At 44.7% G+C, this 14,645-nt stretch overlaps 2 protein-coding genes and 5 non-coding genes across 7 annotated transcripts; 2 read left to right on the top strand and 5 right to left on the bottom strand.

Annotated features, from left to right (window-relative positions):
* Positions 1–1,197: 1,197 nt before the first annotated feature.
* Positions 1,198–1,270, bottom strand: trnav-uac (transfer RNA valine (anticodon UAC)). Its single transcript has one exon. It is a non-coding gene; the product is annotated as a tRNA-Val (tRNA).
* A 547-nt stretch (positions 1,271–1,817) lies between these two features.
* On the bottom strand, positions 1,818–1,890 carry trnav-cac (transfer RNA valine (anticodon CAC)). Its single transcript has one exon. It is a non-coding gene; the product is annotated as a tRNA-Val (tRNA).
* A 1,448-nt stretch (positions 1,891–3,338) lies between these two features.
* trnav-cac (transfer RNA valine (anticodon CAC)) lies at positions 3,339–3,411 on the bottom strand. The gene has a single exon. It is a non-coding gene; the product is annotated as a tRNA-Val (tRNA).
* An 828-nt stretch (positions 3,412–4,239) lies between these two features.
* On the bottom strand, positions 4,240–4,312 carry trnav-uac (transfer RNA valine (anticodon UAC)). Its single transcript has one exon. It is a non-coding gene; the product is annotated as a tRNA-Val (tRNA).
* Positions 4,313–4,859: 547 nt separating this feature from the next.
* Positions 4,860–4,932, bottom strand: trnav-cac (transfer RNA valine (anticodon CAC)). Its single transcript has one exon. It is a non-coding gene; the product is annotated as a tRNA-Val (tRNA).
* Positions 4,933–6,229: 1,297 nt separating this feature from the next.
* Positions 6,230–7,843, top strand: LOC130382263 (uncharacterized). Its single transcript, XM_056589900.1, has 3 exons — positions 6,230–6,431; positions 6,848–7,565; positions 7,664–7,843. Exons 2-3 carry the CDS (start codon positions 6,860–6,862, stop codon positions 7,756–7,758), a joined length of 801 nt encoding a protein of 266 aa, XP_056445875.1. The 5' UTR covers positions 6,230–6,431; positions 6,848–6,859; the 3' UTR covers positions 7,759–7,843.
* On the top strand, positions 7,790–13,177 carry LOC130382664 (uncharacterized). The gene is made up of 11 exons (XM_056590530.1): positions 7,790–7,893; positions 8,120–8,181; positions 8,831–8,934; positions 9,208–9,270; positions 9,352–10,472; positions 10,722–11,784; positions 11,875–11,995; positions 12,124–12,508; positions 12,556–12,699; positions 12,859–12,950; positions 13,035–13,177. Exons 1-11 carry the CDS (start codon positions 7,790–7,792, stop codon positions 13,175–13,177), a joined length of 3,402 nt encoding a protein of 1,133 aa, XP_056446505.1.
* Positions 13,178–14,645: the final 1,468 nt, after the last annotated feature.

The following is a 14,645-nucleotide window of genomic DNA, read 5'->3' as shown; positions in this document are numbered from 1 at the left end:
TTCAAACCGGAGACCTTTCGCGTGTTAGGCGAACGTGATAATCACTACACAACGGAAACCTGTTAGCTTGAGCATAACCCTAGAAAATTTTGTCAGCAGAAGCTCCCACATGAACAGGTTTTCAGCGCAGGTTTAAACACTTAATAATATGACGTGGCTATCGGTTGAAGAGGTGGCGTGGTGCCAAGTAGACGCTGCTGAAGGCTCTGTTCCAGATAGACTCATCACGAATAGCTGCTTGATAGTAAAGCAGGAGAATTTAAACATTAACTTTATTGATCTCAAAACAGTTGTGATGTTTCCACCCGGTTTCGAACCGGGGACCTATCGCGTGTGAGGCGAACGTGATAACCACTACACTACGGAAACCATGTAGATTGATCAAAACCCTAGAAAATTTTGTCAGCAGAAGCTCCCGCATGAACAGGTTTTCAGCGCAGGTTTAAACACTTAATAATATGACGCGGCTATCGGTTGAAGAGGTGGCGTGGTGCCAAGTAGACGCTGCTGAAGTTTCTGTTCCAGATAGACTTTTCCCGAATAGCTGCTTGATAGTAAAGCAGGAGAATTTAAACATTAACTTTGTATATCTCAAAGCAATGAAACTGTTTCTGCCCGGTTTCAAACCGGAGACCTTTCGCGTGTCAGGCGAACGTGATAATCACTACACTACGGAAAACCCTAGAAAATTTTGTCAGCAGAAGCTCCCGCATGAACAGGTTTTCAGCACAGGTTTAAACACTTAATAATATGACGCGGCTATCGGTTGAAGAGTTGGCGTGGTGCCAAGTAGACGCTGCTGAAGTTTCTGTTCCAGATAGCCTTTTCCCGAACAGCTGCTTGATAGTAAAGCAGGAGAATTTAAACATTAACTTTGTATATCTCAAAACGATGAAACTGTTTCTGCCCGGTTACGAACCGGGGACCTATCGCGTGTTAGGCGAACGTGATAATCACTACACAACGGAAACCTATTAGCTTGAGCATAACCCTAGAACATTTTGTCAGCAGAAGCTCCCACATGAACAGGTTTTCAGCGCAGGTTTAAACACTTAATAATAAGACGAGGCTGTCGGTTGAAGAGGTGGTGTGGTGCCAAGTAGTCACTGCTGAAGGTCCTGTTCCAGACAGACTTTTCCCGAATAGCTGCTTGATAGCAAAGCAGGAGAATTTAAACATTAAATTTGTAATTAATGCTGTTTCCGCCCGGTCTTGAACCGGGGACCTTTCGCGTGTAAGGCGAACGTGATAACCACTACACTACGGAAACCTGTGCGAAAGAAAAAAAAACTAGAAAATATTGTTATCAGAAGCACCCGCATGAACAGGTTTTCCACGTTGGTTTAAATACTTAATAATATGACGAGGCTATCGGTTGAAGAGGTGGCGTGGTGCCAAGTAGACGCTGCTGAAGTTTCTGTTCCAGATAGACTTTTCCCGAATAGCTGCTTGATAGTAAAGCAGGAGAATTTAAACATTAACTTTGTATATCTCAAAACAATGAAACTTTTTCTGCCCGGTTTCAAACCGGAGACCTTTCGCGTGTTAGGCGAACGTGATAATCACTACACAACGGAAACCTGTTAGCTTGAGCATAACCCTAGAAAATTTTGTCAGCAGAAGCTCCCACATGAACAGGTTTTCAGCGCAGGTTTAAACACTTAATAATATGACGTGGCTATCGGTTGAAGAGGTGGCGTGGTGCCAAGTAGACGCTGCTGAAGGCTCTGTTCCAGATAGACTCATCACGAATAGCTGCTTGATAGTAAAGCAGGAGAATTTAAACATTAACATTATTGATCTCAATACAGTTTTGATGTTTCCGCCCGGTTTCGAACCGGGGACCTTTCGCGTGTGAGGCGAACGTGATAACCACTACACTACGGAAACCATGTAGATTGCTCAAAACCCTAGAAAATTTTGTCAGCAGAAGCTCCCGCATGAACAGGTTTTCAGCGCAGGTTTAAACACTTAATAATATGACGCGGCTATCGGTTGAAGAGGTGGCGTGGTGCCAAGTAGACGCTGCTGAAGTTTCTGTTCCAGATAGACTTTTCCCGAATAGCTGCTTGATAGTAAAGCAGGAGAATTTAAACATTAACTTTGTATATCTCAAAGCAATAAAACTGTTTCTGCCCGGTTTCAAACCGGAGACCTTTCGCGTGTTAGGCGAACATGATAATCACTACACTACGGAAAACCCTAGAAAATTTTGTCAGCAGAAGCTCCCGCATGAACAGGTTTTCAGCACAGGTTTAAACACTTAATAATATGACTCGGCTATCGGTTGAAGAGTTGGCGTGGTGCCAAGTAGACGCTGCTGAAGTTTCTGTTCCAGATAGCCTTTTCCCGAACAGCTGCTTGATAGTAAAGCAGGAGAATTTAAACATTAACTTTGTATATCTCAAAACGATGAAACTGTTTCTGCCCGGTTTCGAACCGGGGACCTATCGCGTGTTAGGCGAACGTGATAATCACTACACAACGGAAACCTATTAGCTTGAGCATAACCCTAGAACATTTTGTCAGCAGAAGCTCCCACATGAACAGGTTTTCAGCGCAGGTTTAAACACTTAATAATAAGACGAGGCTGTCGGTTGAAGAGGTGGTGTGGTGCCAAGTAGTCACTGCTGAAGGTCCTGTTCCAGACAGACTTTTCCCGAATAGCTGCTTGATAGCAAAGCAGGAGAATTTAAACATTAAATTTGTAATTAATGCTGTTTCCGCCCGGTCTTGAACCGGGGACCTTTCGCGTGTAAGGCGAACGTGATAACCACTACACTACGGCAACCTGTGCGAAAGAAAAAAAAACTAGAAAATATTGTTATCAGAAGCACCCGCATGAACAGGTTTTCCACGTTGGTTTAAATACTTAATAATATGACGAGGCTATCGGTTGAAGAGGTGGCGTGGTGCCAAGTAGACGCTGCTGAAGTTTCTGTTCCAGATAGACTTTTCCCGAATAGCTGCTTGATAGTAAAGCAGGAGAATTTAAACATTAACTTTGTATATCTCAAAACAATGAAACTTTTTCTGCCCGGTTTCAAACCGGAGACCTTTCGCGTGTTAGGCGAACGTGATAATCACTACACAACGGAAACCTGTTAGCTTGAGCATAACCCTAGAAAATTTTGTCAGCAGAAGCTCCCACATGAACAGGTTTTCAGCGCAGGTTTAAACACTTAATAATATGACGTGGCTATCGGTTGAAGAGGTGGCGTGGTGCCAAGTAGACGCTGCTGAAGGCTCTGTTCCAGATAGACTCATCACGAATAGCTGCTTGATAGTAAAGCAGGAGAATTTAAACATTAACTTTATTGATCTCAAAACAGTTTTGATGTTTCCGCCCGGTTTCGAACCGGGGACCTTTCGCGTGTGAGGCGAACGTGATAACCACTACACTACGGAAACCATGTAGTTTGATCAAAACCCTAGAAAATTTTGTCAGCAGAAGCTCCCGCATGAACAGGTTTTCAGCGCAGGTTTAAACACTTAATAATATGACGCGGCTATCGGTTGAAGAGGTGGCGTGGTGCCAAGTAGACGCTGCTGAAGTTTCTGTTCCAGATAGACTTTTCCAGAATAGCTGCTTGATAGTAAAGCAGGAGAATTTAAACATTAACTTTGTATATCTCAAAGCAATGAAACTGTTTCTGCCCGGTTTCAAACCGGAGACCTTTCGCGTGTTAGGCGAACGTGATAATCACTACACTACGGAAAACCCTAGAAAATTTTGTCAGCAGAAGCTCCCGCATGAACAGGTTTTCAGCACAGGTTTAAACACTTAATAATATGACGCGGCAATCGGTTGAAGAGTTGGCGTGGTGCCAAGTAGACGCTGCTGAAGTTTCTGTTCCAGATAGCCTTTTCCCGAACAGCTGCTTGATAGTAAAGCAGGAGAATTTAAACATTAACTTTGTATGTCTCAAAACGATGAAACTGTTTCTGCCCGGTTTCGAACCGGGGACCTATCGCGTGTTGGGCGAACGTGATAATCACTACACAACGGAAACCTATTAGCTTGAGCATAACCCTAGAACATTTTGTCAGCAGAAGCTCCCACATGAACAGGTTTTCAGCGCAGGTTTAAACACTTAATAATAAGACGAGGCTGTCGGTTGAAGAGGTGGTGTGGTGCCAAGTAGTCACTGCTGAAGGTCCTGTTCCAGACAGACTTTTCCCGAATAGCTGCTTGATAGCAAAGCAGGAGAATTTAAACATTAAATTTGTAATTAATGCTGTTTCCGCCCGGTCTTGAACCGGGGACCTTTCGCGTGTAAGGCGAACGTGATAACCACTACACTACGGAAACCTGTGCGAAAGAAAAAAAAACTAGAAAATATTGTTATCAGAAGCACCCGCATGAACAGGTTTTCCACGTTGGTTTAAATACTTAATAATATGACGAGGCTATCGGTTGAAGAGGTGGCGTGGTGCCAAGTAGACGCTGCTGAAGTTTCTGTTCCAGATAGACTTTTCCCGAATAGCTGCTTGATAGTAAAGCAGGAGAATTTAAACATTAACTTTGTATATCTCAAAACAATGAAACTTTTTCTGCCCGGTTTCAAACCGGAGACCTTTCGCGTGTTAGGCGAACGTGATAATCACTACACAACGGAAACCTGTTAGCTTGAGCATAACCCTAGAAAATTTTGTCAGCAGAAGCTCCCACATGAACAGGTTTTCAGCGCAGGTTTAAACACTTAATAATATGACGTGGCTATCGGTTGAAGAGGTGGCGTGGTGCCAAGTAGACGCTGCTGAAGGCTCTGTTCCAGATAGACTCATCACGAATAGCTGCTTGATAGTAAAGCAGGAGAATTTAAACATTAACTTTATTGATCTCAAAACAGTTTTGATGTTTCCGCCCGGTTTCGAACCGGGGACCTTTCGCGTGTGAGGCGAACGTGATAACCACTACACTACGGAAACCATGTAGATTGATCAAAACCCTAGAAAATTTTGTCAGCAGAAGCTCCCGCATGAACAGGTTTTCAGCGCAGGTTTAAACACTTAATAATATGACGTGGCTATCGGTTGAAGAGGTGGCGTGGTGCCAAGTAGACGCTGCTGAAGGCTCTGTTCCAGATAGACTCATCACGAATAGCTGCTTGATAGTAAAGCAGGAGAATTTAAACATTAACTTTATTGATCTCAAAACAGTTTTGATGTTCCGCCCGGTTTCGAACCGGGGACCTTTCGCGTGTGAGGCGAACGTGATAACCACTACACTACGGAAACCATGTAGATTGATCAAAACCCTAGAAAATTTTGTCAGCAGAAGCTCCCGCATGAACAGGTTTTCAGCGCAGGTTTAAACACTTAATAATATGACGCGGCTATCGGTTGAAGAGGTGGCGTGGTGCCAAGTAGACGCTGCTGAAGTTTCTGTTCCAGATAGACTTTTCCAGAATAGCTGCTTGATAGTAAAGCAGGAGAATTTAAACATTAACTTTGTATATCTCAAAGCAATGAAACTGTTTCTGCCCGGTTTCAAACCGGAGACCTTTCGCGTGTTAGGCGAACGTGATAATCACTACACTACGGAAAACCCTAGAAAATTTTGTCAGCAGAAGCTCCCGCATGAACAGGTTTTCAGCACAGGTTTAAACACTTAATAATATGACGCGGCTATCGGTTGAAGAGTTGGCGTGGTGCCAAGTAGACGCTGCTGAAGTTTCTGTTCCAGATAGCCTTTTCCCGAACAGCTGCTTGATAGTAAAGCAGGAGAATTTAAACATTAACTTTGTATATCTCAAAACGATGAAACTGTTTCTGCCCGGTTACGAACCGGGGACCTATCGCGTGTTAGGCGAACGTGATAATCACTACACAACGGAAACCTATTAGCTTGAGCATAACCCTAGAACATTGTCAGCAGAAGCTCCCACATGAACAGGTTTCAGCGCAGGTTTAAACACTTATAATAAGACGAGGCTGTCGGTTGAAGAGGTGGTGTGGTGCCAAGTAGGTCACTGCTGAAGGTCCTGTTCCAGACAGACTTTTCCCGAATAGCTTGCTTGACAGCAAAGGCAGGAGAATTTAAACATTAAATTTGTAATTAATGCTGGTTTCCGCCCGTATCTGGGACCGGGACCCTTTTTTTTGGTCTTTGTTCTTGTTTTTTCCCCCGCCCCGCGCGCGAGCCGAGAATAGTCGTCCTTAACTTCCTTAACTTTTCCCATTCATTCTCTATGGTAGTTCTTATCACTACGGATGTAATATTTTTCTGGCCACAAGCGGGATTTTGGTGGCGCTGTTTCCCCCCTCGGCAGAAGTAAGGGGATGATTTATTTTCTGAGTGACAGACAGCATCGAACGTTCTCGGGCGTTGAACGTTCTGGAAGAGTTGACAATTATTTTCATCCGTGGACAAGTTAACTTTTCGCCAGGAGACACCAAGTTAACAACAACAAGTTAGCTTTTCAATTGTAAGTTGGACCTATTGTTTTTAACTCGTAAATTCACTTTTATACGTAACGTTATATGTTACAACAGCTTCTAAATAATATTACTGTGTACACACTGTAAGAGCCATCTGTCAAGTCAGCGTCACACTGAAATATCTCTATCTATATATATAAATACAAATACCCCTCATTAATCGATACTCTCTGACTACTATCTGAAGGGGGATTAGTATTGTCTCAGTTAAGTTAAGTTAATTTACGTGGGTTAAACCCACTAGACTCATTACAAATGCTCATTAATTTTGATATGAATAATGCTGTTAATATAACAGTATTATTATATAGCTTTAATTATTACTACATTACAATATAACTTATACTAGCTACTCTTACTGTATAATCATATACAACTATGTAATATGCATTATTTTTTGCAGTGAAAAGAAATCATGAATCCCGTCAGCTTCTTCCCCGGAAAGATGACGGTGACATTTAGGAGGGGACCATCGGGTCATCTGCGGCAGGACCCATCCTCTGAGGCCATGAGGATAAAACATAATCCTGGGCTTCAGGTCAATAGTCCCGCTGAGAAACCTGAGCTAGTGAAGACCAGCGCTCGCACTGTGGTCATCCAGCGAGGAGGGGATGTGTCGGACCGACAGGAGGTGATGGGAGAGTACCTGCTGCAGTTTGGCAAGTACCAGGGAAAATCGTTCAAGTGGCTCCTCGAGAACGATGTTGGCTACACCATCTACCTGATGAAAAAGGTAGACGATGAGGAGAGAGCCGGGACCTTCAACCCACAGGGACACAGTAAGGACAGCCTGCTGTCTTTTCTGGACTATGCCAGGAGCTTCCAGGAAATACAGGACCTGAGGAACTACCTGATCTCCAGGAACCCTGCTGAACCTGTGGCGTCAGAGGGGGACAATATTGTCGGCTTTGGTCGCAGGGCCAAAACCACCTGGAGGCAGATCTGGGAGAGCAGGGCGGATGGTTATGCTGCCTACATCTCACGCCAAAAGTGCATCAAAAACAGCAAGATGTACAACCTGCAGCAGTACATCCTCAAGCAGGAAAGGGCTGAATCCTGTCCAACACCTGCAGAAGGCTCCACTACATCTACTGCCTCCATCCCAACATCAGGCACTCTAGGTCAGTTCACAACAATATTCAAATACTGACTTCATGATCTTTGAATGTACCTAAAACACAATGAATGTTTTGTTTAATCTCCTGTCCAACACCTGCAGAAGGCTCCACCACATCTACTGCCTCCACCACATCTACTGCCTCCACCCCAACAGCAGGCACTCTAGGTCAGTTCACAACAATATTCAAATACTGACTTCATGATCTTTGAATGTACCTAAAACACAATGAATGTTTTGTTTAATCTCCTGTCAAACACCTGCAGAAGGCTCCACCACATCTACTGCCTCCACCACATCTACTGCCTCCACCCCAACAGCAGGCACTCTAGGTCAGTTCACAACAATATTCAAATACTGACTTCATGATCTTTGAATGTACCTAAAACACAATGAATGTTTTGTTTAATCTCCTAGTGATGGAGGAGGACGAGGAACTGGAGAGACAGATGTTGAACCTGTCTCCATCTTTATTTGACACCGGAGTAAGCAGGTGGATCATCAAGGGTGAAACCGTAACTCTTCCGGTACTTGATCAAATGTCCCCGGTGCTTTCAGGCCCACCAGCAGCAGTCCAGGGAAGAGCAGCTGTGGATCCAACGAAAGGTTTTTCTTCATCAGTGCGGACGGAGGATTCTGTTTACAACAGAATTCACCTGCCGTTACTATTTTTTGTCAACTAGTTTGTTATTTTGGCCGTGTTCTGGTCTGTACTGATGTTTGTGTTCTCTTGCTCTCCAACTAACCAAAGGAATTAACATGCCGTCGAAGATGGTAAGTGTTTTGTGTTATATGCATGCTTCATTTAAGCTGTCGTTCAAGGATTTGGCGTGTGAAATACCACAGAGGCTTAGATACAGGTTCACATGCCACATCTTTGATTGACCAGTGATATTCTTACTATATACTTATATTGCTTCTGTGCTTTACCTGTTCTCAGATGCTTAAACGATTTGTGTTATTACATTTCAAATACACAACAATTCAAAATTGAATGAAAAATGTTTAGTCTGTGCTACCAGTTAGCTGCAAAGACAACAGGTAAAGTCAGATTGCAAAGCATAAGAAACTTAAATGTGTGAGGAAAATGACACTGATTGTTTTTACAGCTCACAGGACGAAGCCACCAGCTACTGCTGCTAGACCTGCAGAACCGGATGACCCCACTGTGACTGCTGCGAAAGGTTATTATATTTGTTTCCTTCCCACTTCATCCTGGATGTCATTCAGATTGCATGACATTTATATGTTTTCCTTTTAATCCCATAGCCACAGCGAAGGCCCTGTTGCCGGTCCCTGCCCAGCTGCTCGCCATTGCCCCAGAGCTCGGGATAAGAGAGCAGGAGCCCGATGTGTTGAAACAAAGTATGACAGTAGTGCTCTTATACCTCCAGTGTATCTCACATAAATATCAGTTTCATTCTAATTAATCACATTTTCATTCATTTATATATAGTGCTCATGTTTTGTTACAACTTTTTTCCAAAGCACACAGAAAGGCAGTCTCCCGCAGTCCTTTGGAGTCTGGAATAAGAGCAGGTCCATCTCTTCCTAAAAGTAAATGTTTTATTTTCTTAAATGCTCTGAGAAATTATATCTTAAGCACATGTTGCCAACACTTTCCTGTTTGTATCTCACCATCCTAGATACATCATCCCTACGGAGTATTGCCCCTGTGGAAGCACAGGGAGACACTGTCCATGATGAAGGTAAGAATTCTTAACACTAGTTTAACCATGTCATTGATATAGAGCTCGATTTTATTTCCTTGTACTCTGAATATACTGTAGTGTTTTATATGTTTGTGTTTTACAGCTCCAACATGTCCTGCGCCTCCTGTCAGGCAGCCAGCAGCCCCAGGCTACAATCAGGATGTTGCACAGTGGAACTGCTCCCATCAGCAGCAGATCTGGATGAAGACTGAGTTTGAGACATTGGGTCTGTGGCCAGGGTCACGTCCAGTACGTCACCCAATGAACATGATTACCCTGTGGCGCTATCCACCTCAGCCTGAGCTCATAGACAATATTGCTGCACTGCCTTCGCCCAAATATTTTCAGCTCCACCCATTCTTCATTTGGAAGCCGGAGCATGCAATCATGGAGAGGGTGAGGAACAATTTTGTCCTGCCCTGCCTTCATGGTTGTCCCAACCCTCAGGTAGCTTCTTCTGGTGTTGGACGGCCCAGAGTGATCATCGGCACCAGTGGTCAGTACTATCTCTTTGCTTCACGGCTCACCTGTAAAGCCTGTAAGAGGTACTGGCATGCTGACAAACCCCAATGGCTGGAGATGTTGCCAAAGCGCTTCAATAACATTGTGCCAGCCTTCCTGACGCACAAAAAAGCCATCTGCAAATCGGTGATGGATGAGCTGAGACGCAGTGGCAGATCACCGGAGGACATGACCAAGCAGCTGACAGAGGCGGTCCATCTTAAGTATGAGCGAGCTCATCTGGCCTACCTGCTGAGTGTGCAGAACATCAGGGATGCTGAGGAAGGAGCCTACGGCCAGAAGACCATCACTGGGCACCTCAGACAGGCAGACACTCCAGCTTCATTCGGGGGATATTCAGATGCTGATGGCTGGCGGGGAGTGTCTCTTTCTTCGCACTACCTGGTCAACTGCCAGGTCCAGGAGTATCAGAGGCAGGAGCAGCTCCTCACACTACTGCTGCAGGGGACCTTTGGACGGGCACTGAGGTCGGATCACACTCGGAAAGTGGCGAGGAAGGTCGTGCTGTCGTCTGGCACCATGTCTTCCTACGCCATCATGAATGAGAACTGGATGATCCTGAGCTGGGTGATGCTGCAGTCAGAGTGTGATCGGTCCCTTCATCTGGTGTATCAGGGACTGGCTCAACGCTACACTGCAGCTGGAGTGGAGAAGGCATGCTGCCACTGGGTGGACAGGTATAAAGTGTTATGTTTAAAAATGTACTAGACTTACACACGTTTGTTTGATTTCACCCATTTATTCCATTTTGCACAGTTTATTGTGTCATCTGACTAATCTGAGATACAAATATAAAGAAATGGAATTAAAAAATAGAATAGAAAGATATAGTTTTTTTAATATTGTAAATAGATGAATAGTCTAATAGTATTTCACCCAAAAATATATTTTTTCGACTGCAATAAAATGTGTTTTTAATGTTTTAGGGACTGCTGTGCTGCCTTCAAGGTCCTGGACACCAGAGCTCAGGAGCACCTGTCATGGGACTGCTGGAAGACCACAGAGGCTATAGTCACAGAGGCCACCTCTGGAAACCTCGCCAACACAAGTGCCGCAAGGAACAAGTTTAATGTAGACATTAGCATCAAGTTAGACTTGTTTCATTGTATGCGCCGGCTTACCAGAGAGTGTGTGTCAGAGCATCATCCTCTGTACAGCTCCTTCTGCCAGTTCCTCTCTGCAGCCTTTCTCGTTGTGGACCAGGGGGATCTCGAGAGGCTGAAGGACGCTTACACCTTCTGTGGAATCTCTCCTGCCAATCCAACCAAGCAGCACATGAGAGATCACTGCAGGACACAGGTGCCACAGCCCAGAGAACTGCTGCAGAGAGTGGAAGACGTCCTCCATCACTTCCACCTGGCAAAGGACATGAATGATGTGCTCCTCTATAAGGCCTCCATGTTCAAGGTGTGGAGGATTCAGCGGATACACATCTTAAGAGGCTGCTTGAGCGACCCTGAGGTGGAGGAGGGGATCCTCTACAGATACGGTGGCACCTTGCAGCTTAATTACACCAAGGGCGAAGGAGCGGCTGTACCTGTTTGGATCCCTGTTAGAGGCACGTCTCAGCAGGAGGGCTTCCACTGTCACCAGGCCCAGTGGGTGACTGGCAACCGGGTGTCCACTGAGCTCTTCCAGGCCCAGGCCATGACTGGAGTGGTGCGCTGGAACTTTCAGAGGCTTGTGGACCTGAAGCAGCCTGGTGTGGAGCTGCCAGCTGTGTTTGACCCCCTGCTCATTTGGGAACTGAACGCAGCCTGTCAAAGGGTGACAGGGGTGCGAAAATACCCAGCTCTGCACATCTCAAACAGGGACACAGGGGAGAGATTCGGGCTGCAGTACGTGGAGCCAGGCTGTCGTCCTGTGGTTTTAAACTGGGACAAACACAGGACACAGCACAACACCTCTGCTGCTGTAACCGTGGCAACACAGCTGCACTCCTCTGCCCTGGATGAAGTGCAGGACATTGTTGCGGGCACAGACTCTCAGGTAATCCAGATGAATCACACACTGTCAATTTCCAACCCACTGACAGAATGACTGACTGACTCAATCATTACATTTGATGCTGTATTTCAGGAGACCAGTGATGGCACTGTCCAGGACAACCCAGTGGGAGCAGTGCCGATCCTCAGTTTCCAGCCACCTATGCCAGCATCTGCCACAGCCAAAGAAGAGCCTCACCCTTTGATGGATACAGGTTACCCACCTACCATTCCTCATGCACAACAGTTAACTGTTAAAAACAACTTCACACATGGCTACTGTATACAATTAGCTTGTAATAATAATATAAACAATATAATAAACATATGCTTTATTCCTTAGACCTGCGAGGGGTAGCGCCACTGCCCATATCCTCCTCTCCTCGAGCCGCCCGCACTGGACCCATTAAGACGGGAGGCCTGGTTCAAGTCCTGGACCACGGCCGGTGGACGGCCCCCATGAGAGCAGCCATCGATGGGCTTCTGGCTAAACATCATGGAGCCAAAGCTCTTCTGAAGAGGGTGGATGCGGAATATGCTGCCATGGTGCAGAGGGCGTGCACGGATCCCAACAGCCTCCTTCATCCGACCACAGGCCAGCATATCTCCAGATATGTCAAGCATCTGGCCAAGCTGAAAAACACCAGCTCCTCTCTCAACACCAGCCCAGAGAAGGTTTTAGAGACTCAGCAGCTGTGGCAGAGTTTGACCACAGGCAGCAAAACAGTGTGTGTACCCGTCACAGCCCTGCCTCCTGCGACCGTCAACCCTCCAGCTGTGGCTCCCCCCCGGAGGAGTCACTGAGCCGGGCCACAGTGGAGAAGATCGTGTCAGAGATCCTCCAGAAACAGCAGCAACAACCAAGGCAGGAGAGAAAGGTGCCCAGAAACTGTTTGTCCTGTGGTCAGCCAAAGTCCAGGTACCTTGGCGATGGATCCACTGTTCACTTTTTTTTTCAGTCCCCTGAGGTGAAGTACTTTTACTGCTCCGAACGGGTCTTTAAAATGTATAGAGAGGAAGGCCTCAAAGACCCCAGGATGTCTTTTGTGGACTTTGCTGCCTCCCCCTTTTTTGCCAGGGAGCTTGAGGCTGTAAAAGAGAGGAGTGCAGCGTGGAAGAAGGTGGCAGAGGAGAGGACAAAGCGAAAGTCTGCAGTGCAGCTTCCAACAGGTCGCCTGTGCAGATTCTGTCACCAACCACTAAAGCAGGGTCCTGTCAGCCCTCATGTCCATGCCTGTTTCCCTGACATCCCAGGGAAATACATATACTGCCCCTCCAGAGTGTTGTCCCTTTACAAGGACAAGGGCATGGTCAAGGAGATGACCTGGATGGAGTTCCAGCAGTCAGACTTTTTTGAGGCAGAAAGGGTCCGATGGGTTTCAGAGAAGAGGAGTTGAGGAGGACTAATAGTCCTCTTTTCTGAAATGAAATGATTAGACCTTGACTAATCATTTCATAATATCATATATGTTTACACTTTCTATTAAATATATTCTGTACATTTGTATTGTTCCTTTGCTTATATATTATCTCAGTTTGGACTTTGGGTGTTTAATAACTAATAGTCCACTTTTCTATAATATTGTATATGTTTACACTTTTTTGTAAATATATTCTGTACATTTGAATTGTTCCTTTGCTTACATATTATCTTGATTTATCTTCAATATCAGTTTGGACTTTGGGTGTTTAATAACTAATAGTCCTCTTTTCTATAATATTGTATATGTTTACACTTTTTAGTAAATATGTTCTGTACATTTGCATTGTTCCTTTGCTTGCATATTAACTTTATTTATCTTCAATGTCAGTTTGGATTTTGGGTGTTTAATTATTCAGCTCGTGTTCATGTAGAATTAAATATGACACTTTCATCGAAGGGCAGCAACTTGTTTCTGGATTATTTGCTTCGTGGAGCATATTGTGCCTTTCATGCATCATTTATATAATATAAATATTTTTAATGATGAATTGTTTTTATTATCATTAAGTTCAATTCAAACGTTTCAAGAAACAGTAAGTAAAAGTAGGATTATTATTTATCCTTTAATAACAAGGTCTTATTATCATATTATCGTCAAAGATTAATTATTTCCACATGTCCAAAAAGTGATTAAAATTCACATAGGCCTACAAAGTTGAAAATAGTTGAAAAGGAATTGTTTCGGATCATCTACACATGCTGTAGAAAGAATATAAGAGTGTTCTAAATCAAATAAGAGTTTGGTGTGTTTGGCTAACGTGGGATTCGAACCACCTCTGGGAGACGCTCCTGCTCGACAAAGAGTTCTTCTACCGATCCGCGGCATTTTCTTCCTCGCTTCTGATTGGCTAGTAAGCGTTCTACGGCTATACGCGGCTGGCCTTCGCGTGGTAAGGCGAACGATGATAACTCACTACACTACGGAAACACCTGTGTGTGAAAGAAAAATAACCGTAGACAATATTGTCCTCAAAGCACCCGCATGAACAGGTTTTTCCGCGTTGGTTAAATACTTAATAATATGACGAGGCTATCGGTTTGAAGAGGTGCTGTGGTGCCCAATAGGACGCTGCTGAAGTTCTGTTCCAGATAGACTTTTCCCGAATAGCAGCTTGATAGCTAAAGCAGGAGAATTTAAACATAACTTTGTATATCTCAAACAATGAAACTGTTTTCTGCTCCGGTTTCAAACCGGAGACCCTTTCGCGTGTTAGGCGAACGTGATAATCACTACACATTGGAAAACCTGTTAGCTTGAGCATAACCCTAGAAAATTTGTGCAGCAGAAGCTCCACATGAAAGGTTTTCAGCGCAGGTTTAAACACTTAATAATAGGACGAGGCTATCGGTTGAAGAGGTGGACGTGGTGCCAAGTAGACGCT

This window comes from Gadus chalcogrammus, chromosome 5, assembly GCF_026213295.1.
Source record: "Gadus chalcogrammus isolate NIFS_2021 chromosome 5, NIFS_Gcha_1.0, whole genome shotgun sequence".
Taxonomy (NCBI): domain Eukaryota; kingdom Metazoa; phylum Chordata; class Actinopteri; order Gadiformes; family Gadidae; genus Gadus; species Gadus chalcogrammus.
The sequence above is the reverse complement of the archived record's forward strand: the minus strand, read 5'-3'. Positions and strand labels throughout refer to the sequence as shown.

Bases quoted from the DNA above. Each gene is read 5' to 3' on its own strand.
- LOC130382263 (XM_056589900.1), top strand. From the start codon at position 6,860: ATGAATCCCGTCAGCTTCTTCCCCGGAAAGATGACGGTGACATTTAGG. The intron at 7,566-7,663 runs GTCAGTTCACAA...CAACACCTGCAG, and splicing joins CCCAACATCAGGCACTCTAG to AAGGCTCCACCACATCTACT.
- LOC130382664 (XM_056590530.1), top strand. From the start codon at position 7,790: ATGAATGTTTTGTTTAATCTCCTGTCAAACACCTGCAGAAGGCTCCAC. The intron at 8,935-9,207 runs GTAGTGCTCTTA...TCACCATCCTAG, and splicing joins TGTTGAAACAAAGTATGACA to ATACATCATCCCTACGGAGT. The intron at 12,700-12,858 runs GTACCTTGGCGA...CTTTTTTGCCAG, and splicing joins TGTGGTCAGCCAAAGTCCAG to GGAGCTTGAGGCTGTAAAAG.